Source organism: Cricetulus griseus, chromosome 4, assembly GCF_003668045.3.
Source record: "Cricetulus griseus strain 17A/GY chromosome 4, alternate assembly CriGri-PICRH-1.0, whole genome shotgun sequence".
Classification (NCBI taxonomy): Eukaryota; Metazoa; Chordata; class Mammalia; order Rodentia; family Cricetidae; genus Cricetulus; species Cricetulus griseus.
In genome coordinates, this window is record NC_048597.1 from 55541109 (window position 1) to 55565754 (window position 24646).

General features: G+C 45.2%; 1 protein-coding gene across 9 annotated transcripts in view; it reads left to right on the plus strand.

The window, feature by feature from the left end:
• The window catches only part of LOC100757073 (kalirin), a 528077-nt gene that overhangs the window by 454226 nt on the left and 49205 nt on the right, over positions 1–24646 (plus strand). For 4 of the 9 annotated variants that reach the window (XM_035444595.1, XM_035444596.1, XM_035444598.1 and 1 more), the window contains 4 exons: positions 6778–7061; positions 8291–8395; positions 12087–12182; positions 21562–21692. In XM_035444595.1, the coding sequence (XP_035300486.1) occupies positions 6778–7061; positions 8291–8395; positions 12087–12182; positions 21562–21692 (616 nt within the window). The remainder of the gene's footprint in view (positions 1–6777; positions 7062–8290; positions 8396–12086; positions 12183–21561; positions 21693–24646) is intronic. The other 5 variants (XM_035444601.1, XM_035444602.1, XM_035444603.1 and 2 more) reach the window with 3 other exon arrangements.

The following is a 24646-nucleotide window of genomic DNA, read 5'->3' on the forward strand; positions in this document are numbered from 1 at the left end:
TTTGCTTAATGTAGGAAAAGATGCCCAGATAGGACTGTTGGGATGCCTGAAGTGATTAAGCTGTCCTGGCTTTTCCCAGCTTTCATCTTCAGGGGAGCAGACAGCACTAGCTTCTGAGCTACACAGTGACTAAAACACCTGGAATGACAGAACCCTGGCCCCAGGGGGACACTGACAACATGGGCAGGTGTAATCTAACTGATTAAACATCTGAGCCCCTGGCCTGGTTGTTCACCTGCCCTGTCCTCAGTTCATTAGAAGCACCTGTGCTGAGAGACCACACAGAGGCGGAGGAACTTGTCATCGCTAGGGAATGGCCCATGTTAAAGCTTCATGTGCTGAGCTAGGGAGATTGGCAAGTTGTAAAATAATGTCTGTATTGTGATTATATAAAATACAAACAAGACCACATTTACATATATTAGCGTCATGGATTAAATGAGGCATGCCAACCTCAGAATTGACTGTTTTACTCTAGGATGGGGAAAAAGGGTGTGACCCTGCAGAAATAAATAGTCCTCTTCCGCTAAATCTGAAACATTTCATTTTAAAAAAATAGCTGGAGCAAATAAGACAAAATATATACGTTTATCAAACTAGATGGTAAAGTAAATAAATGTACATTTTTCTGTATTTTCTTTATTTAAAAATATTTCATAGTAAAATTTGCCTCAGGAGTTATTTTTAATCTTGCAAACAAGTTGCAGACAGCAGACCAGGGAGTCTCATTTACTACTGCGTCTACAGTTCCGTTTGTCCTCCCACTCACTTGACCCCAGTCCTCCTCAGGCCAATCCCTGACCTCGGAGTAAAGAACATGCATAGATCCAAGGCCCTGAGTGGACAAGCGGATGTCTGGGTTCTGGTTCCAGTTGTGTTACTAGTGTGTGACCGTGGCTTTCAACCCTGAAATTTTATCATTTATACAATTTATGTATATATTTAAAATGCTGAATACACTAGCAACTGGATAGTCATACTATACTCAGGGCTAAAGGAATATGTGGGATGAACATATAGAAAGAAATAAGAATAAATGGACCACAAAAACAAAGTCTGCATTTGAATTTTGCTTCTGCCACTGACTACTACAGCCCTTGGTTTGCCGAAGCACTCTGATTTTCTAGTTCCTATCATGGGAATCATAATGCATGTTACCTTCCTCAACTCTGATGACTGGGTGAGAAACAGTGTTCTTGTTGAAGTTGATGCAAATCAGCCACGAGGAACTGTTCTATTGGGAACACATTTCACTAATTACAGCCATTTTACAGAGATGGTGTGGATATAATAACCATGAAGAGGCAGTTATCTTGACAGCTATTTCTTGTCCAAATGATTCCACATTCTTTTATAAGCAGGCATTTAAAGTGACTTAGGCCAAGCAAGATGATGCACACCTTTAATCTCAGCACTCCAGAGGCAGAGGCAGGCAGATCTCTGTGAGTTTGAGGCCAGTTTGGTCTACACAGTGAGTTCCAGGATAGCCAGGGCTTTGTAGTGAGACCCTGTCTCCTCCACTCCATCTCCCTCCCCTGAAAAAAAGTGATTTGAAAATGGATCTGTCTTATGACAGGGCACTGGCTAGATGATGAATCAAGAAATGCTTCCAACTTGGATTTCCATTGCTTAGACCATGAAATGGCTCCTGTTGTTTATCTAGAACAAACTTGAAACAATATCAAGAATATTCTGGATTTTTTCATTTCCTTTACTCTTTTATACAAAAAGTATAAAAAAGCGGAAATCAATAGCAGTGGGGGAAGAGGAATGGCCATTCCTAATACACATTTGCAAATGTCAAAGCCAGCCATGATTTGCCCTGGAACGTGGTCTGCTTGGCTTGGTAACTAAAGAGAAAGAAGTTAATGTGGTTAAGCCTTTTGCTTTGCTGACACAGCATACGCTATAAATCTATGTTCTAAAACAGGGAGTTCAGTTGCATCCCTGGGGCCTAGTGAATGAGGAGAGTCTCTCACTTATCTGTAGAGAGGCCCTGTTTCTATCAATGCTACTGCAGATGCTTATCACCCATACCAAACACTTGAGAAATAATGTCAACACACGCCAGACCATGGCCAGTGAGGAATTTTCTGAGATAAGATTACACCTTTGTCCTTAAAGAGGTACCAGTGAATCCCCAGATGTTCCCAGAGTAGAGCTGCCTGTAGTTTCCCCTTTGTACCAGGCAATTTTAGGAGTCCCGTGTTTGTGCTTCTAAACACACATATTCTGCTGTTGCTTTCCAAAATATGCACAAATCCCTAATAGTCCCTGAGAAAGGCCCCAGCAAGGCCAAAGCTCAGCGAGCCCCAGCATGGAGCTCAGGGTCTCAGACCCTAGGAGATGCTGGGAAGCCAGGAGCAGCTCTCTATTGGCATTTGCTAACTTCATTTCAGAATTTTCTTTTCTGCTCTATTGGCTTCATGTAAGCTTGAAGGTTTCCAAGGCTGGATGAGATCTCTTGTCCAAGTCTGGGGCAGAGTCACACAGGAAAATGTGATTCAGTTTCCGAGTAGGTGTGAAAAGCCACAAGAACACTTTTTAAATAGGCAACCATTTTCTTGGTTTAAGTATCAGTATGCAAACTGGCAGCCATGGGGCAGGGGTAGAGATCAGCTGTCTCAGGACCATGGTAGAGATGAGCATTCATGACACACTCACCTTTAATTTGTCTCCCAAACACTGACAGTATCATATTCCTTAGCCTGGGCACATGGTCCTCATGGAACAATCTGGATTCCAATCCCTTCTTCCTAAGAGAGTTGTATAGACTTGCCAGATGAATTTGAAAAACAAAACTACCTTTTTCCTGTCATGTCATTTCCCAGCAGAATCTCATAATAAAGTTCATATTTGAATTTATTATCTAATGTCCTCACAAATGTTTCCACCTACCCAGTTTCTCCCCCACTGATCTTATTCCCTACCAAGGACCTGCTTTGGACTGGCTAACGTATTTACCATTTTCCTGACTGTGTATTTGTTCTTGTTATCCTGCCTTCTGGGAACACCCCCTCCCAAACATCTCTCCCCTCAAACCTTTCCAGGCCAGTCCCTCCTACACAGCTGTGACCCTCGTCTGAACTGTGCTCACTTATCAGGCAAGTCTGGCCATACCAGCCTGCTGGCGATTAATCACATACTGCTTTGTGAAAGTATCTTTATCTTCCTTGCTCTGCCTTGCTGTTGTGTTCTCTTTTTTTCTCCCCACTTCTCTCTGCTCTTGTGCATGTGAGTGTGTGTGTGTGGCTAGACAAGAGGTCAATGAAAATGCAGCCTGTGTCTTATATTTTTAGAACTCACTGTCTACTACATTCGCTGTGACATTGTTACTGGTTAGTAATTCTTGCTTGGCACTTGACTTGAGGGCCAATTTGCCAGTGTTGCTGTGCAACATATAAAAGTCTAAGGACTCTAGTTTTCTCAACACCAATAGAACAACAACAAAAAAAAAAAACAGCTTCACCGGTGGTGGTGGTGCACTCCTTTAATCCCAGTACCAGGAGGCAGAGACAGGTGGATCTCTGTGAATTTGAGGCCATCCTGGTTTACAGAATGCATTCCAGGACAGCCAGGACTGTTACAGAGAGAAAACCCTGACCTGAAAAAAACCAAGCAAACAAACAAACCAACAAAAAAGCAGCACCACTGAACAGTAGAAGCAGACTTTAAAATCTTGTCTTTGGATTGGTTCAAGATATTTTATAGGCTAACATCTGTACATCTAATGCTGGTCTCCTCAAAGATTAGCAGGTATTCAGACATCAGGAACAGGAGGGACTGTATAGGGATTGTCTTACAGCTTCTGCTGTGCTGTGCTTTTTCTAGCTGCCCCACTCCAGTAGTGTGGCTGCCCTGGTTTTGCTTTGCCTGTAGACAGTGGAAGCTGCTGTGCTGGGCATGGAAAGGCGTGAAGGACCAGTAGCATAATTTATTGCTCAATCTGGCTAAATGGCATACCCTGTCCCTAGGAGCTGTATGTCCTTGGGAAAATTGATTGATGTCTCTAAGTAGGCAGTTTCCTCTTTCCTAAAACGAAGATAATAAGACTACTCCCCCACATCCCCATGAGCCCATGATGTTGTCAAAGAATGAAATAAGATGGTTCATGTAAAATGCTTAGGCTATTGCAAGTTCATTAAAACACTGAGATAGTCAACAAATGGCATAGCAACTTAAAGACAATTTGCTGATTTCTCCTATTTAAAAACAAAACAAAACAAAGTCTCTTGATCTCCAATCATTGTCCCTTTAAAACAAAACAAAAATTCTCTGCGCACTCTGTTGCCTTCCTCTCTCTCATTCTCTGCCACTCTGTGTAATCAGGCTTGCCCCCTCCATCACACTACAGCTGCTTTTTTGCAAAGTCACCAATGACGTCTGTGTAACTAAGTTTAAAGCTTAATTCATTGGTCAGTACCCTTGACCTATCAAGGAGTGTGTGGCACAGCTGGCATCTCCTTTCCTCCATACAAGTGCTTTCCATATGTAGCCACCAGGCCAGATTCCCCCAGCCTCTCTGACATTTCCCTTGTCTTCTCATCCTCCTGCCTCTTACTTAGTCTCTAGGCTTCTCCCTTCCTCATGCTCATGCCCCTTGGTGTTTTTACTCATGGCTTTCAGCACTGTCTCTTCACTGACAACCCTCAGTCATCTACCAGCACTTTCTACCCCGAGCTCCAGACTTGAAGTCCAGCAGCTAGTCATCTTGTCTGCTGGTATCTGTCTAAATGCGTTTCAAAGATGGCCGCAACTGACTTCCTTTCCATCTATCCTCAAAGCCACTCTTCCCACACTCTGCTCCACCTCAGAAACTTTATCCTAACAGTTGTTCTGGGAAAAACCAAGTTATCCTGACTCTTCTTGTATACACAGTCTGTCAGGAAGCTCTGCCTGTTCTACTGTCAAAACATATACAGAATCTAATCCCTACTGATGGCCACTGGTACCATCCTCCAAGTGACTAAAGACCCCCAGCTGAAAGGAATATGGTGGCCTCCTAGACAATCTATTTCCACTGTCCTCAATTAGAAATCAAAACATTTTAGTATGTATGGCAAATGGTATCCATCTTCCAAGAATTCCCCTGTAGGTAAAAACCAAAGGCATAATAATAATGTTACTAATAATAATTATAATATTAATAATAAAATAAGACACCTAGTCCTGGTGGCCCACCCCATTTGCACAGATGCCACCCCTTGCATACTCCACATCCTACCTTGGAACATCTGAATTTGCTCATCTCCTGCTTGCTTGGATTGCCCTTTGTCAAAAGACCACATGGCTTGTCTCTCCCTGCCATTAGGACTATGTTCAGGTGCCAAGTCATGAGACCTCCCCTGAGCTACTGTTAATTTGCACTCTCTATTCCTCACTGCATTTCCCAACCTTATTATAATTTTTTTTAGTATAGCTGTTCCCATTATCTATGATACTTTACATTTTACTTATTTTGTTGTCATGGTCTATTGGATTTCCTACCAGAACATAGCCTCCACGGAAACAGGAGCCTTTGTCTCTTGTGTGTCCTGTTTCCATAAAACCTGGAATGGTGGGCTGGAGAGATAGGCTTAGAGGTTAAGAGCACTTGTTGCTCTTCCAGAGGTTCTGAGTTCCATTCTCAGCAACCACTTGGTGGCTCACGACCATCTGTAATGAAATCTGGTACCCTCTTCCGATCTGCAGGAATATATGCAGGCAGAACACTGTGTACTAAATAAATACTTTTAAAAAAGGGGTGGTGGAAGAGTAACAGAACTGTGCTGTTTTCTGGGATTTTGTTTTTTACTTTTTTTTTTTAATGGAGTGTGCTGGATGTCTCTACAATTTTGTTCAAATGACTACAGAAACTGGAAAAGCTGTTGCTGCTATTGATGCATAACATACTGCCATTATTGGTCTTTTTATATAAATATAAATATATATATATATATATATATACATATATAATTTGAATTTTTGGAAACTTTAGCTGTGCTGTCAACTTTGGAAAAAAGTATCCCAGTTTACCATGTTGAGTTGGCACTGTACAAAAATTAACAGCCATATTGGTCCAGAAATGTTGAACTTAATTTTTTTCCATTTGTACAGGGGTAATGCACTGTATTAAATATGTAAGGTCTTAAAAAAAAAAAAAGAAGGGATTTTGAGAGCCCATCCCATATGAAGGGATGTTCTCTTGGCCTGGACACATGGGGAAGGGCCTAGGCCTGGCCCAGGATGATGTGGTAGACTTTGGGGAGCCCCTTTTGAGGGCCTTACCCTGCCTGGGGAGTGGAGGGGGGATGGCTAGGGAGGAAGGGAGAGAGAGGGAGAAGGGATTGGCATGTGAAGCAAGCTTGTTCCTAATTTGAACTAATAAAAGAATAAAATAAAAAATAAAAAAAGGGTGGTGGTGGCTGGAGAGATGGCTCAGTGGTTCAAAACATTAGCTGGTCTTCCAGAGGTCCTAAGTTCAATTCCCAGCAACCACATGATGGCTCACAACCATCTGTAATGAGATCTGGTGCCCTCTTCTAGCCTGTAGAGGTACATGCAGACAGAACACTATATACATAATAAATAAATAAACCTAAAAAAAAAAAAACGGAATGGCATCTCACATATAAATATTTGAGTCGGTGTCTAATGTTGCTGCTGTCTCTTGCCTGGTCCACAGCTGGCCTTAACCTATGACCTACCTTCTTGAGGATGAAGCTACCTTAGCCAGCAGTACAAATGCCTGTTTTAGCTGCTTCTGACATGATGTTTCCATCTGTGCTTTCTCTTCAGATTCATACTCTCACTCTTCCAGTGAAAATGGAGGCAAGTCCGAGTCTGTGGCCAACCTTCAGTCTCAGCACTCCCTGAACTCCATCCACAGTTCCCCTGGTCCCAAGCGGTCCACCAACACCCTTAAAAAGTGGCTAACCAGCCCCGTGAGGCGGCTCAACAGTGGAAAAGCTGATGGAAACATCAAAAAGCAGAAAAAAGTGCGTGATGGGCGGAAGAGCTTCGACCTGGGATCACCCAAGCCTGGGGATGAGACAACCCCTCAGGGAGACAGCGCTGACGAGGTACCTACCAGGGCCAGCTCTCTTCTGCCACAAGAGACTTCTGACATGCTTCCCTCACAGTCATGTAATCCAACAGGCCTACCATCTCTCGTAGTGTGTCATCTCGAACTTTCTATTCTTGAGACTTGACTTCTTTGATTTGTGCCCCATCCAGAGACATATAAGCACTGAGACTATCAAGTAGACAGAAAGAAAGGTTTGCCAGATTCAGAATGAGTGTCCTGGCCAGAGAAGAGATCCCCTGCCTCTACTGAGGATGGCATGAAAGCTGGCCAGATACAGAGTCAGAATGCAAGGCTTGAGATTACGTCACTCAGAAAGCCAGAGGCTGAGCTGCAGCCGAGGGTTTTGAGCAATGCCACCTGTAAAGGGTGCTGCAGATGGCAAGCACGGTGATGCTCTCCTTTAGTTCCAGCACTTGGGAGGCAGAGGCAGCTATCTCTGAATTCAAGGCCAGCTTCTTCTACGTGTTGAGTTTTAGGCAAGCTGGGGCTACACAGTGGGACCTTATCTCAAACAAACAAACAAATAAATACAGGTGTCACAGAGGGAGAGCTATGAAGAATACATGAAGGTCACAGTGGACAAGGTTTCAGCTCAGTGAGGAAGGTTGATAGAGACAGCTGGTGATGATGAAATGGGCCATCATGAGATCTTCTGACCACATTAATCACAGAGAACTGGGTTTCAGCCAAGAAGTTAGGCTGGATAATCTCTTGAGTTCTTGTAGAACTGAGATTCTGCAATAAAAATACAGGGGATGTATTTTGGCTTGGGGAATACAATGCCTGTTTTATCTGCATAATTAACCTATTCCAGTTACTAGTGAAGCTAAGAAAGTCTTCCCGATGCAGAACCAGACTTCCTCTCATAACTTTGTTCCACCTGCCATTTTTCAAGTTGGAAATGGCACAAAACCCTGGTGAGATTTGGATGGTAGCTTAATAGCTTTTTGGAAAAATTTGAAGTTAGTCCTGGTATGGTGAGACATAACATTCCTGTAATCTCAGTACCCAGGAGGCTGACACAAGAATCATGAGTTCAAGACCAGCCTGGACCCCTTGGGGGAAAAAAGTAGGGGGAGGGGGGAAATTAATTTTAAAAGTTAGTCTTCCAACTTTCTCCCTTTCAATTTCTTCTTAAGAAAAAAAAATGGTTTAATGTCAAGTCCTGAACTATTGGCATCTTTTATTGATGTAGCAGTACCTAATGGCGTTCTTTTGTTCTAGAAGAGCAAGAAGGGTTGGGGCGAAGATGAGCCAGATGAAGAGTCACACACACCCCTTCCTCCGCCTATGAAGATCTTTGACAACGACCCCACCCAGGATGAGATGGTAGGACCTCTGCTGAGATTTCTCTTCCTGAGTATGTGAGACGGGGAGCAGGGCTGCCCTCCCCATCAGTGCTTTCCCCTGGAGAACCCACGGTGACTTAGATGCTGTTGGTTAGTAGGTGTCCTCTCCCACAGTTTTGGAGGCTTTGGTCTTATTCCGGGCAATATAGGGATATGCAAAGAGTGGTTAAAGTAGGGATCTGCCTGGGGACACGGGACGATATTTGCAGGCAGCAGACCCTAAAAGGAACTGTTTGTCTCGAAAAGGAATCGGTGAGGGCTCCAGGTGTCAATCATTGGGTGATGCCTGACGTGCAACCTGTGTTTTAGTTGTCTTCTGCATTCGGCTCTAGAAGTCTAATCACAGTCACTCGTGCCTGCGTTGGCTCCGTAGTAGAGACGCTAATAGTCGAAGGGTGTTGTCAAGCAGGGGAAAGTAAAGCATGCCAAGCTGCCACAGCCCTTTGTTTTGTCAAATGCCCTGTTCGCTGGTGTTGGAATGGTCCATTCCAGTGACATGCCCCGGAGGTTAGGTCACTTTGCTTGTTCTGGAGCGGAAGCTTGGACTCCAGTGGCCCTGACTCCCAGGCACTGACCTGGAACATGGGGCTGCCTTTTGTGCTTTTGATACAGGGTCTCAATGTATAACCTTTTCTGACCAGAAACTCACCATGTAGACCAGGCTGGCCCCAAATTCACAGAAATCCACTTGCCTCTGTCTCCCTAACGCTGGGAGTAAAGACATGGGCCACCATGCCCAGCTGGAGTTTTTGTTTTGTTTGTTTGTTTGTTTGTTTTTTTCCGGGACAGGGTTTCTCTGTGTAGCTTTTGAGCCTGTCCTGGCACTCGCTCTGCAAACCAGGCTGACCTCGAACTCACAGAGATCCGCCTGCCTCTGCCTCCCTAGTGCTGGGACCAGCTGGAGTTTTTATTGTGTTGTCTCTCCTTGATTTCCTCACAGCCATGCTGATGCTCCATTGGGTTTTTCTTGCCTTCTCACATAGTGTCTTGCACTTGTGACTCTGGTCATGGATGTGGAAGTTCCAGCATTGGGTTGCACTTCCTGTTCTTTTCCAGTGTGTCATTTTTGGGGTGTGAGTGGCAGCTGGCCTAGTTGTCTCTGGCTCTCACTATGTTCTGCCCTGTGCCCTGTACTGGGAAAGCCTCTGTTGAGTCAGCAGGCCAAGAGTGTATAGGCATCAGACTTTCATAGGCTCTGTTTATGGGTGTCCCTGTATTTTTTACTTTGATTCTGTCTGCTTTGCATTAGATTGTTAACCCATAGTATATGTTGAAGGTCATCCTCTGTAGGCTAGAGGGACCAGCAAGGACTAAGATGTAGCTGCCTGCCATGATGCTTACCCTAAGAAGCATGAAGTTGTGCCCCCTTTACAGAGATGTTTGGACCCTGGATTCTCAGGCCAGTTGACTCTGGGGTGTTGGGAAAGAAAACAATAGAAGAGTGACATTGTGCCCAAAGGGATTCCCAGAGGCAGAAATGCCTGCCCTTCGCCTTCATGAGAACTAGCTTCCTGGCTTCCCCACCCACCCTTGTAAAGTGTCCTATGAACAGTACTAGTGTGTGTGGGGTGGAGTGGGGGTGGAGGGTAAGAGTTCCCAGGTTCCATTGCCTGCATAAAACAGAAAGGTCATGAACCCTCTCCTAGTCCCCTCAAACAGTTTGTTGGGGTTGAATGGGTGTTAGCTAGCTCCTGGATAAATTTTAACTGGACAGATTTACCCCAGGCATCTATGTGGTCCTTTTCTTATCATACATAGTGTATTGCAGCAGTCCCATTTTAAACACAGTAAATCTGTCCCCAGACTAGCTTGTTTGATTTTAGTCCACTTGTTTTTGTTGTTATATTTGGGATTGGGATAAGTCAGTACTCCTAGCAAGTAGAGTTGGATTTATTAAAGCAATTTTATTTTTCTGGAGACAGACTCACTATGTAGCTCTGGCTGTCCTGAAACTCATTTTGTAGATCAGGCTGGCCTTGAATTTGCTGCAATCCTTCTGCCTGTGCCTGCTCAGTGTTAAGAGTCCAGGTTGCCCCACCAGCGTCGGCAGGAACTTCTTAAAGTCCAACCATTTCATGTCTGGCTCCTTTGTTTTCCATGTCACCTGTCCTTTCTTCATGTGCTTGGATGCTTCCCTCTTATATTGTGTGTGTGGCATGTTCAATGTTTTATATATTCCTATTTTGTAGGTTCTTACTAGTTTTACCTGTGTAACTAATTTTCAGTAGCCGGAGAATATTTTACTTACTTTATACTCTGTAATTGTCATGACAGCCCTTTGTGTGACAGCCTAAGGTGTTTCCTGTCTTTGTGCCTCTGAGTAATACCCCTGAAGATCACTATGTAGATCCAGTGTCTGTCCGTCTGACATGCGACCCTGGAATGAGTTCCCAGCAGTAGCATTACTTAATCTAAGATGGTTACTTGGCTTTCCAAACCAAGAAATTTTCCCTGCATTCTCCCAAAAGATGAAAAAAGAGTAGGGTTATATCTTTCTTAATTGCATTTATTTGATCTTCCCCATTCTTAGAAGCAAAGACTTGACTTAAGAGTCTTTTTTGAAACCCTTCCCTAACCTGATGGTTGAAAGTGAAACCTGGTCAAGCCCAGGACATAGCTCTTTCTATGCTAACAGTAATTCTCCTCCTCATGTCCCCACCTGGGAACGCCACTGCCCTCTGCCCTGAGCACACACCTGGATGCAGAGTTGGCCATGTCTTCCCCAGCTTCCCCTCAGGAGGATGGAAGATGAAAAAAACTAAGCAGATTAATAAGCAAAGACTGTCATTAGGTATGTGGGAGAAACACCCAGCCAGTGTACAAACAGCACTTCACTGGACAAGGGAAGGACAGAGAGGCCTGTAGCTGAGCCTCCCTTCGCTGTGAGCAGGACAGTCTCTGGAAGCCCCAGCTTGTGACACACAACTCCTTTTAGTTGTACTTACTTTTGGGAGCCTTACAAGTGCCTTGTGTGTGAGTGCATGCACACATGAGTGTGTGTGTGTGTGTGTGTGTGTGTGTGTGTGTGTGTGTGTGTGTGTGAGAGAGAGAGAGAGAAAGAGAGAGAGAGAGAGAGAGAGAGAGAGAGAGAGAGAGAGAGAGACAGAGAGAGTGTAAATGGTAAGGAGAGGGAGGGAGAAGCTATGCGGAGAGGTGTCCAACTTGCTTGACACACAGCAATGATCCCCAGCTGAGACTGTAGCAAAACAAGGACCTTATCTCCTTCACACACATTTGAGGCTGGAATTGTCCATACCTTCCAGACCGTGGAACAACAATGGGCTACCACAAAAGGCCGAAGTCCTGCTCTTCCCTCAGAGCAGTTCCCTGCGCCCTGCTATCAGTCTGGATAGCCCTCACCTGTGGGTTTCCTGAGGGAATTCAGTGACCCTCCCTCCCCCCTCACCCCCCCACCCCCCCCACCCCGGCAGGCCCTAAGGAGAACCAGGCCCATCCCTACTTTGTCACTGATCAGAATTCCTAACAAGGGGTATGTAGGCCCACCTATACCCAACTGCCCACTGCCATCTCCCTCTGTCATCTCTGTCGTCTGAACACAACACTGTGCTTTCCTAGCCTGCCTCGAACTTTGGACTGTCTGGTTTGCTTCCTAACCGCTGTTCCTCATTTCTCGCTAATCTGCTTTTCCTTTGCTGTCCAATGTCTTGCAGTCCTCCTCTTTGCTAGCAGCCCGGCAGGCTTCCACTGAAGTACCTACTGCGGCAGACCTTGTCAGTGCAATAGAAAAATTGGTCAAAAGCAAGCTGGTAAGTGGGCACCCTGGAGGCAGTTCTGTGTGGCGTCCCACCTCGGTGTGGCTTCCAGGGCCTCAGTCAGCCATGTCCCAGTTTCACTTATTCCTCCTGCAGAGTCATTTCATGTAATGGTGGTTTCTAAAAACTGTGCCCCAGGGCCCTTTTCAGCTTTATGTGGGGGCTGGCATAGGGAATCAACAAGGCCTTTAGGGTTGAAGTAGATGAAAAGGTGGTGTTTCCAAAGCAAATAAATATGCCTCACTGAAAACTGACCAGCTGGTCCCTACGCACGTGGCACTCGGTCACTGACTGCTGTATCTCAGGCTAGCCCTGAAGCCAGTGTCGTGTGCTGCTGAGACAAAATATGGATTGGGCTTTTTAAAGAACCAGGCACTTTTGTTTGGAGACTTTCTAGTTTACAAGGTCTTAGAAATTAGGCCACTGATTATCAACGAGTAGAGGCATTTGTGAGTAACCTTGCCATGAAAAATTAAGAGAGCCAGAATGTATCTCTGTCACACGGGGAAAGCACACAGGAGCCACTAACAACTGGCCTAGCCTGTTGTCTATCTTTTGGACCAATCATAGTACCAGAAGGGAAGGCAATTAGCCTGAGATGACTCAGGATTCCAGCAGGTCACTCAAATGGACCTGTCCCCTCTGGCCCCGTGTTTTTATGAGTGTAAACAACAAGACAGCAGTTCGAAGCATCTTGCTGTCTTTCTCTGTGGTCTACCTGTTTGTTTCCTGTAGTTCTCATCTGGCTAATTCACCACTCTCCCACCAGACGTCTGCTGGGAGGGTCTGCTAATCATGGTTGCAATGAGAGAACAAATGGTGTTTGTAGGTGGTGGCTTTGGTAAGAAGGCAAGTTCTTGGAGGCTGTCTACTTTCCTGCCATCTCTCCCCATGGTTTTTGCAAATACTACATTGACTTTACAAAGTCACACACTCGTGTTTTTGCTTATCTAATGCATAGTAGTGGTCCTTCAGCACCCCCTCCCCCCATCTTATGTCTCACAAAGGCTTTCCTTACCAGTCCTGGCCAGATTTCCTCTGAAGTCCCACTGTCAGCCATAGCTCTGTTATTGCTAAACTAGCCGAATATCCACATTGGCGACTTTTCTCCCCTGCAAATAAGTTATTTGAAGTAGTATTTTTTTCTTCCATTAATATATAGTAGTCTTAACACTTAATAAATTCTTCACAAATATTTGTCCCAAAAATCTGTATCTGCTTTGATTTGGGATGACTTTTACCCTGCTACTTACTATTGTTAAACTCACTGTTGCCCCTGGTTTATGGGATTAGTGGGTCTAGTGTTGGAGACACAAGCAAAATTATTAGGATGTCCCACAGGGGCAAATGTCCCAGAGAAGAGGGAATATGGGGTGAGGTCAGAGTTCACAGGCCCAATCACTGGCTCTCAATAAATGGCCAGTTTACCATAAGAAGAACACTAACTTCTCCCACCGATAGTTACTTCTTGAAGATCTATGTGGAGCCGGGTATCACAGATGTCTCTAGTGTACCATAAAAAACAAAACCCATATAAGAAAAGAGTAAGGGAACAGTGATTTGGTTTCTTAAAATTTTCTCACCAAAATTTGATTCTTTTCCCCATCTTTCTTTCCCATCCCACCCTGGCATAGCCGTGGAGCAACCCACTGTGGTGTAGCCACAGAGCAAAAGTAAAGAGAGGCTATTTCAGCCATGTTTGAGACCACTAACTGTGTTCTTTACTCCAAGACATATTCCTATTTATTCCTCATTAGCTTTTCACTTTAAAGAAAGAGTCCAAGAGGTCATAAAAAGTTCTGGGGTTTATTTGATGGAGCACAGCAGCATAGAGTCTGCCAAAGTAGCCAGTGGTCTCACAGACTTGTTCAATTAAAGTTCAGAGATTGTGTGGACGGTAATATCACAGACTTGTTCAGTCAAAGTTCAGTGTGCTAGTCAAGAGTCTACGGTGCCATTGGACTCCAAGCCATTCAGCCACACCTTGATGAGCCATGTGTGAGTAATCTATTCATTCTAAATGCTGTCATCTAGCATTTAGATTCTTTTTTTAAAGAACTGGAATGGCCCTGGGGGAAGTAGCCAGTACTGTATGATCCATGTTACTTGAATGAAAGCTGAAGGAACTGAGATTAAGGTTGGGGAGAAACATGTAAGGAGGGTTGTCTTTCAATGCCTGAAGCACTGCTGTGGGAGTGAAAGGTTGGTCTGACACTTGCTCCAGAGAACAGACCCTGGGCCTAGAGGCAGTTGTCTTAGTGTGGTATGAGGAAGAACCAGCAGAGTTCTTTCCAATTAAGAGTCTGGTTCCATTTTACAGGAGTTAGTTTTGGTCCCAAATCTTTCTGCTTTCTCTGTTGATTGTTCAAGCAATGGCATCAAATTCTGCACTTAGAATTCATTTGGCTCCCTAGCTCTACCCAAGGTCTGTGAGATCTCCCATGCCCTAGGTCCCAGGGCTGCCCTAGTGCAGTTTCTTGGGCATGGTTGCACCATGGTTCCACACCAGCTGCCCAGAAGCTGCTATTGGAGAATGAAAGTAGGGTCTGTAAGTGCCTCCAGTGCAGAGAAATCCCTGGAGAGCCTCCACTGGTACGTCCTGGGCATGATGGACCCTTCTTGAGTTCTTCCTTGCTGGCTTTGTCTTTAGCCTGTGAATTTGTTTACTATGAGAGGATGCCCACACATCCACCAGCAGAGCTAACCCACTTTTTCTGGGTTCTCTTAAACTCAGAGCCAGAAACAAGCACTTTTTCTGCTTTCCCCATGTATCCTTTTTTTTTTTTTTTTTTTTTTTTTTTTGGTTGGGGCATGGGGTTCAAGACAGGCTTCCCCTGTGTAGCTTTGACTAACCTTGGTACTTGCTCTGTAGACCAGGCTGGCCTTGAACTCACAGAGAGCCACCTGCCTCTGCCTCCTGAGTGGTGGGATTGAAAGCATTCACCACCACTCGCCCATGTGAGTCTTGATAAGACTTTTTCATTCTTTAGCAGCTATGGTTCTGTAACAGGTAGCAAGTTTGTGAGGAACTGAAAGGCAAAGATTTCAGTCCTGGTCTCCTACTTGGTAACACAGCCCCAGGAAAGTGACTTGTCTGTTTGGGAAAGTGACTTAGTCTCTTGGGTCCCTCCTGATGATGAATTTGTTAGCCTGAATCTAATCTCAAGAGAACAAAGATGATTGCATAGGCAGGGCCATGCTTCATACACTGATAAGCAGGCATCTACAAATGTTACCTCTTAGGGTGATCAAAAAGAACTGCGTTGTCTCCAGCTTCCAAGACCTAGTGTGGGTATGGAAACCTAGACCTCTTTTTTGTTAGCCAGTAGATTGGTGGTAGGTGAATGTTACAAGGAAATAGTTTAGTAGATGATACCATTTGGTTTCATCCATCAAGGCTAAAGCTAAAGCTTCCTGACCATGTGAGAATCTAGTGCGTCTATTCCCTGTGACCTGGAGCCCCCAGGGTTCTGCCACCTGCCTGGTACACAGGACTGAACCTCTAGAAAGAAAGCCCCCTCTTAGCACTTGTCGGTGGCACACCCAAGCAGTTGACTGCACTCTCATGGCCCAGTGGATGTGTCTTGATGTCTCCCACCTCTAAGGTAGGGAGGCTGGTCCGTGGCAGCTCTAGTTTGTTCTCCCTGGTAGCCTGAGAAATGTACAAGTTGGCTTCAGCAAGACTCTACCGTCTGACTCCCCTGCTTTGAGAGCACTCACTTCCTCAGGGTAGCCTTGTGGCAGAAGGTGGCTCTGGCCAGGTCATGTCTGTGTCTGTGCTTTGCCACCATCCGTTCACATCAGTCAGTGGCCCTGTAGAGTTCTACAGGGTCAGAATCGAGAGGAGCTGAAGCAGTGGCCCCATCATTTCCATTCTGGTGGTGTATCTTTTCAGGAACTGGGTCATCTGGCACCCTCTGGTAAGGGTGCCTAAGGTTCAGAATAGGAAAGAGTAGAGTTCCAACAAAAATTTAAAACCCCAAATCACCAACCTTCAATTTCATTTGCCTGGAAATCACACACCTCGATTTTTTCATATAGCTGACCCTGGTGTGAACAGCTTAGGCTTTGATGCTTTTTGTTAGGGGCATGGTCTACAAATCTTTAAAAATCTGTTAGTGTCTAATGTGAGCTTCACAACATGAGATTATGGATGCATATATGTACATATATGCACACATACATGTATGTATAGTAAAATGTTCACTATACTGAGAGGCAAGTTAAAATGGCTGTTATTTCACATGGTTATTTTCTGTGTGACAAGAACACCTAAATCTATTTGATGAAGATCCCTAACATAACACGATGTTAAGTGCAGCCTTCAGCCTGTGGGTTGGATCTCTAGAACAATTCGTGCCGCACATCTGTCCCCTTGTACTGTTGAGTTCTGTCGTCTCTTCCTTCCCTTCCCTCTCCTTCCACCTCTGGTAGCCTCTATTTCATTCTCTAACTCTTCAAAAAGATTTCCTTTACAACAGAGATAATGTGATAGTCTTCTCTCTGTTGTCTGGCTTATTTCATTTGGCATCAGGTTCTCCAAGTTTATCCAAAATGTAGCAATTAGCAGAATTTTGTTTTGTTTCCAAGACAGGGTTCCTCTGTGTAGCCCTGACTGTCCTGGAACTCATTTAGTAGACCAGGTTGGCCTCAACTCAGGGTTCCATCTGCCTCTACCTCCTGAGTGTTGGGATTAAAGGCGTGTGCTGCCATGCCTGGCTGGAGTGCTATATCTTATGATAGTTGTAAGTTTTCATTTCTTTAGAAACTGCATCCCTTTCTCCACTCCCACCAACAGCATACGAAGCTCTGCTTTTCTTGCTACTCTCCCCAACCAGTGTTTGTTTTCTTTCCCCACCCAGCTTCTTCCTTCCCTCCCCACCTCTTCCCACCCAATATATAACCATCCTAAGGGTGTGATGAAGAAGTTCTAAGAGGGGACTGTTAGGTATGGTGAGTGGTGCTAGGCTAGCGACGTCCCTGTTACCTCATTGCGTGAGCCTTGATCTCCACTCAGGAGACCACAGCATAGTCACTTGAGCTTTCAAACCCAGCATGGAGCCTCCCTTGGAGAGTCCGCAACATAAGGTTAATGCTCAAAAGCCTCTCCCAGCCTGCATAGTTGCAGTCAGTCCCTCCTGGGCTTCAGTCTGGCATCTCTCCATGCGATTGGCAAAGGGATGCCTTCCCTTTTAAAAACAACTTCATGAGAGCCTTGTATGCTTATTCAGGAAACATTGGGAAAATGACAAGAGCCTAAACAGAGATCATCATCATCTAGATACATTAGGTGTTAGAGTTTCATGTGTTTCTTTCAGACCCTTTGGCCAATAATGTAATCATAGTATTTAGATCCTAAATCCTGCTCTCCTTTGCTGTTTGGTCAGAGATGTTTTCCTGTGTCATTGAAAAGTTCTTTGGAATGTTGAGAGTGATCTTTCTACAACTTAAATCCAATGTTACTCTCCTGCCTAATGCCACAGACAGGCTCCTTAAGATGTCATCTGTGTGTCTCCAGGATCTGACTCCACTCCTTGTGTCTTCCTTCTCTGCCGCACACCCATCCCTGTTCACGAGCACCCATCACACACACACACACACACACACACACACACACACACACACACACCACTAACACAGTCTTCTGCCGGTCCTTTCCTTACATATCCAATTCTACCTGCAACTGGTTTTTTACTCGCCCCACGTGGTTTTACTCCGTGACCTTTCTCCCAGTTCAGTCCCTGCCAGGAATGTTCTCCTGTTGCTATATCCAGTGAAGTCTTTTATATATATCTCAGAATAGCCAGACCTTCACATCCCTGGGTTCCTTTCCTGTGGCTTCTGTGAATTCTTCAGGGAGAAATTGCATCTGCACTGAACATGTATTGGCTTTTTGTTGTTGTTGTCGTCACTGTTCCCTAAGCAAGATAACGTAACAATCATTACATGGCAATGCACATCATAGTCTATACTAAGAATAATGCAGAAATTCATTAACTATAGGATGAATATAGGTTCTATGGAAACACTGAGCCATTTTATAAGGGACCTGAGCATCCCTGGATTTGGGAATCCCAAGGGAGTCTGGACCAGTCCCACAGGACACCAAGGGATAGCTTCCCTGAGCGTCACCTTTTCCATGAAGTCCTTCTCTGCTCTCTCCCTCCCGCTATGGAGCCACCTGCCCCTTTTGTTATCCTGCATGGTCCTTCTGTCAGATTATGGAGGTCTGAGACTCCTACTTATCCTCATTTCTCCAGCATTCTCAGATATTCAGCTTGATTTTCATGTACAAATAAGGCATTGGTTACAATGCTGTATAATGGCAGATGTGCAGAGAGAATGAAAGAGCATGTGTAGGAGCAGAGGGAGGGCATGTGACCCAAGACCCAGGGACTGGGGAATGTGTTCATTTCACCAGGACAGTGGCCTTCCTCCACTGTAAGTCATCTATTTGAATCCTCTTTGCATTTCCATCCCCTGACCGTGAACGAGCCTTAGGAACTTGTATTGCTCCTTGTTCATTTTTCTTTTATCTGCTGGCTACTGTGTCTCTAAACCACAGGTGGGGCAGAATTCTTTACTGTGGAGACAGACTGGCAACCACTGGCTTTTTCCTCCTGGGGAAAGCATTGATGGCAGGTCACCCTGGTTGCCCTAGGCTGGATCTGGGTATCCAACTCCAACACAGGCAGCCGAATCCTCATAGAGGATCACTGTAGAATTACTATAAGCAAGAGGAAGGGAGCCAACTCTCTCATTCCAGGCAGGCTGCCCAGCATAAGAACTAGGCCAGGCCCTTTATTTCCCTCTCACTGTGACACTCTTGTGACTGTCCCAGAGTCCTCCCCAGGAGATAACTGGGCTTCTTTGCCAAGAGAGAAAGGCAGATGTTCCTGTGTGACACCTTGAACTCCTCAGGGGCCCTTCGCTCTGTAGACAGATTGGACCATGCTAATACGGTTGTGCCGTGCACCCTGTAGGCAGCAGTGTAGGCCTGCTTGCTGGGCCTGGCATTCACCTTCCCACCAGCCAACAGGCCACAGAACAAAGGCCACAACAGGACAGTGGGAGAGATGGAAAGTAAAAGATACTAATCAGATCCATCACCAGCTGGGTCCATCTGTGCTGGAGCCTGTCTCTGGTGATGGCACCAGGGGACACGCACTGGAAAGCTGCCGGTCCACTGGCTTGTCGAGCCTCCGCACCAGACATCCTAATTTCCTTAATAACAGGTTTCAAATCCTGTATCTATAAATGTAGCTAAACCCTTCTCGACCTTTCTTTATTTTTAGCCTATACTGCTGCTTTGGACATAACAGCTTCCACGGTTAATTACTTGTTCTGTAAACACCTTTATGTCAAGTGGAAAGCAGTTGTCTCCTTCAAGTTGGAAGACACTGTCTACACTTTTAATTCTAGTGTTGGAAACAGATTCGTGTTTGACCCTTGGCATAGTCTATCAATTTGGGGAGTGGGGGAGAAGGCTGATGTCACCGTTCAACATGAAGGTTTGAAGACTCGAGTCTTGATCTTCTCCATCTTTCCTCCTATTGGGTACCACATTTGCTTTATTTCATTTCCCTGGAATGTTCTTTCCTGCCTCTGTTTGGCTTCTGTTGAGATACAGCAGCTACGAGAGTTAGTGATGGATGCTCTCAAGTACAGTCTGTTTAAGACCAGCCACAGCCTTTCGTCCTGTCCCCTTTGTGCCTGGCACTTTTTGATCTGTGGGGCTTGTGTCTTAGGATGGTGTTTCCAAAGACTACTTGATGAAGCCTTTTAGAAACATAAAGGGGTTGGCATAGTTGGGTACCTTGGGTAGATGACATTTGTCTTTCATGCTTGATCTTGATCTCCAGGATTAGTGTTTCTCAGCATTGTTTCTACCAGTCCCCAGAAGCAAATGCTCAGTGCCATTGGGTGGTCTTTTCGCCCAGGGTACTTGCATTGCCTACAGCCTGGCTCTCGGGCTCAGAGAACACTGCAGATGAGGGTTTGGAAAGAATGGAAGGGTTGGAAGATGGGACAGATGGGATGTTGCAAAGCGTTATCTTCTAGATGTGGCATGGCTCTTGCACCCGTGAATTCAAAGCAACTGTGGTTATCTGACAAGGGCTCATGAGTCCCCACCCTCGACGCTATGAACAGTTACATGGAGGAGATGCCACTTCCTTCAGTGGCTCCATCACTGAAAAGTTGCTTATACTCAAGTAAATAACCTCCCATCCATGCTCATGAGACAGCCCTATTTATTTGTGAGTCGCACTCAGAGATGGGAAGATGGATTTCAGGTGGAGAAAGGACGGGCTGAGACGGGGTAATAGGCGGTGGAAAGAACTAAAATTCATTGCATATGTATGTATGAGTCTACCTAAATCAGTTTTTAAAAAAAAATCTTCAAAGACCTATATGATGGTATCCTAAACAATCATTAAGCGAATAAACTTCATACATTAAAATGTTAGTTTGGCCCCAAAGAGTTTGTTACTACTGCCAGTTCCAACTTGAGTATGTCACTGTTACCAGTGGCAGCCCCAGAGGGAGACTCACCTGTGCAGCACGTGTAACTTTTCCTGGAGTTTGTACTAGTATCATTTCTGTCCCTTAGAAATTTGCTAAAAGGGAGAATCTGAGCTGAAAACCCATGGACACACAGGACAGTTTCATGTCCCTTGCAAGAGTACACTGGGCCTGTCAGACCTGGAGCTAGCCCTCAGGTTCCTTTTCTCAGATGCTTCTAGAACACTATATTGACCCATTTACTTATTTTTCTTAATTAAGTAGTACCTTAGTTAACAGAAATAAGGATTAATAAAAGAAAGCTCTTGGTAAATAACCTTAACAAAGATTTTTTTTTTAGAAAAGGCTACAACTGTTGGCTGTTTCTTGACTACATCTCTTTGTCATCTTCCAAAGTGTTAATGTAACAAAGTAACAGTTTCCACAACCTAGGTCTGTCACTTCCCTTTGCTTATCAATTTGCATGAAGTGGTCCTACAACTGGTTTTCCTTTCCAATGCCTTATTTGGTATAGGACTCCAGTGGTTAGTTTTCCTGCTGGAGCCCTCACCCAGAGATAAGTCACCATGACAATTTCATTATGTCTGGGTAGCTGGCAGCATACAGATGCCTAATGTGCCCTGATCACACGGATGCCTGGTGTACCCTGATTGTGGACAGCAGCTCCCTGCTGCAGGAAGGTGGAGGTCTCTGATTTCACAATGCTTCACTGTGGTTCAGAGAGAACAGCCTTGGCTGTCCTCCTCATACTGCTGGTTTTCATATTGCTTGTGGCTAGAATGGGGAGACGCTGGGCTTGCAAATAACTTTCCAGTGCTCATTCTCAGGCTATTTATCCTTCTCTTTTTAGACTCTGGAAGGAGGCTCTTATCGGGGGAGCTTGAAGGACCCCACAGGCTGCCTGAATGAGGGGATGACCCCTCCCACACCTCCTAGAAACCTGGAAGAAGAACAGAAAGCCAAGGCTCTGAGAGGCAGGATGTAAGTGGCTCCCCAGCCCACCCTGATACAGGTGTATGCAGCACAGTGGCCAGGGGGTCCCATGTTTTCTGTCTGCTGCTCTCTTCCTTTCTAAGTGCCCAGATCTGTGCGGTGCATCTTTGATCATCAATAAGCCACTTTGGCACTGCCTTAATGAAGCTTGGGCTGGGGGTATATAATGTGAGATAGCTGTATTGATGAAGTGTGGTTATAACCGAGATCTATTACAACTGTAAAATATGCTTTAAAAAAATAGAATAGAACAAAATAGAATTCAGATAACCAGGGGATGGTTACCATGGGTCTGCAGCAGCAGAGAGTCCCTAACTGTGGCAGAAGTCTGGTGGAGATCATCTGAGGTGATGTTCCCAAATGTAGGCAAGAGAAAGAAGCATAGAAAGATGCTGCCTGGTGGGGCCCATTCCTGCTTCTTCGCCCAGGACTTCACATCCATTTGTAGATTTCATGGTGCAAGAACCTCTTCTCACTTTGAATGACTAGTGGTAAGATGTAAATCACATCTTGTAAAAACCCATGTGCTGTGTAAGGTTTGAGTTCTCTACCTTGATGCAGCGTAAGTCTCCTGGTATTTGAGATACTGAAGACCACACTGGACATCAGCAAATAGAACCAGAACTTAAGTTTCCTCCTTTGGAGTTGAGTCACCTGGAAGCAAGATGCCAGTAACTCAGTGTGTGAGGTTGTGAGTAGCGCTGAGAATGGGCTCGGCAGGTGTGAATGGTCCCCCCCCCTTACTGTCTGTCTTCTCTTCTTCACATTCGACACTCCTTTAGCGGGGCCGAAGACATAAGAATGAGCAGAAATAACTACTGCCAAGTCCTTTTGCTGCTGGCAAATACGCCGAGTAAACATTTAGAGCTTTGTTTCCTTGGAAGCGAGAGTGCTAACATCATAGTAAGAGCCTGGTATCAAAGCAGGGCTGCCACTGCAGAGTGGAGAGGAGCGAGTGTCGAGTAAACGAATGCCTGTGTTTACCCCCAGAACTTTTTGAGGGTCAGAAGGATCCCAAGAACTTAGTGAATGAGCTGTCATCTCCAAAGTCAAGTTTCCTGGGCCTTGCACAGCGCGCGCTCTCTCCTAGCTTCTCCTGTGGTTGTTATAGTCAGGGGGTGGGGGGCCAGAACTGATTCTAGTCCTTTGTCAAGATGAAGCACGGCTTATGTCAGGACAGTGACCTGTGAGGTGACAGGTGGTCCTTGGAAAATCCAGTGTCTTCAGCTGTCTCTCTGACTGAGAAATGGGTATGAGCAGCACTTATGTCCTTGAAATGAGATGCTGTTTGATTTTGTTATAACAAGCCAGAAAGGTTTATTGCTTTTTAGACCACTGTGCCCATCACTTCTCTTTCATCTGATTCTCATCAAACCCTCCCTTTTCCATGTCCTGAACTCCCTTGAGATCTGACCTGTTGAATGTCTCGTACTGTTTGTGTCCTCCTTCTAACCTGCTGGACTTCACGGCCAACATGGAAGAGCAGATGTAACGGTGCTCAGTTACAAATACTGTTAGAGGCTAGAAGCAGAGGGGTAGACATTGGAGGCTTAATCAGGAGATGACAGGAGAACACCAAAGAGTTAAATGACAGCTACTAGGAGACGAAAACAGGTGTCCTTTGTCCAGAGGAGGAAGACACTCAGAATGGACTTGCTACCCTTCCGTTTTAGCCACTCATCCACTCACCAGGTGCTTGCTGAGTGTATCTTCTGTCCCACCAGTGGGATAAATCAATGAGTAAGACAAACAATAGCAACAACAGAAAGTCTTCACTTGTGGCAGGTTTACATTCTAATGGGAGAAACCAGACAAACAAAGTAAATTAAGTGGTAGTTTGGAACCTGGAGAAGAAAGAAAATAGAACAGAGTAAAGGAAATCATGTATGGGTAAGGCTATGCTGCAGTTTGAAACGCTTCTTCTGGGCTTGCACAGAGAGCAGGAATAGGTAAGGAAGTCGCCACGGAGGAACAGTGTCTCAGCAGTGCCACAGCCAGTGCCACAGCCCAGAATTCCCTGTGGAAGGCCACCCATCCCCTACCAGTGTAAAAGGGGACAGTCACAAGATACTTACTCTTCACTATCAGCTTCGTGGGATGAGAATCCCCTGGGAAACATAATTCTGGGTACCTCTGTGAAGACATTTCCAGAAGACCGACCCTGAGCGTGTGTGTGTGGCACCATCCCATGAGATGGGTCTCTGTATTGAATGAAAGGAAAGGAAGCAAGAGGAAACTGGGCTGAACATCAGTGTTCATCTATATGGATACAGTGTGACCAGCTCTTTACCCCTCCCAACCATAGTAGAGTGTACCCTCTTAAACCGTGAGCCAAAATAGATCCATCCTTTGTCAGTTGCTTTTGTCAGGCATTTCATCATACCCATTTGTAGAGCTGGAAGAATTTCAGGTAGACCAAAGAATAGTATTCATGTATTGTAGGGATTGGACATGAAAAAGAATTGCATTATTTTCAACTCTTTTGGCAGTTAATCATGCCATGCCTTGAAAAGCTTGTATACCAATCTAGTTGTTTTTTGTTTGTTTGTTTTTGTTTTCTGAAGGAATCTTGTTATGTAGCCCAGGCTGACCTCAAATCTTGACTCTCCTGCCTCTCAAGTACGGGGGTGATAAGTATGCCCCTCCCACACACCAGCTAGACGTCTTTGATTGTGTCTCATCTTCCCAGGTACTTTATTGGCCCTTCATGGGAACCCAATGCAGTTCCCTTTCCTAGGGACTCAAAAAACCAAGACACTCTCCATTGGTCAGCAAACAACTGAAGATAAAAATATCAGTAGCCGGCGGCAGAGCACTGGCCCTCCTTTCCAAAGGGCCAGCCCAGTCCCGAATTCCCATTCTCATTTTCTTGTGGGTTTTCTCTGACCACTGTCTTCCAGGAAGTAACTTGGGCCATGCTAAAGATACATCTAAAGGCTTCT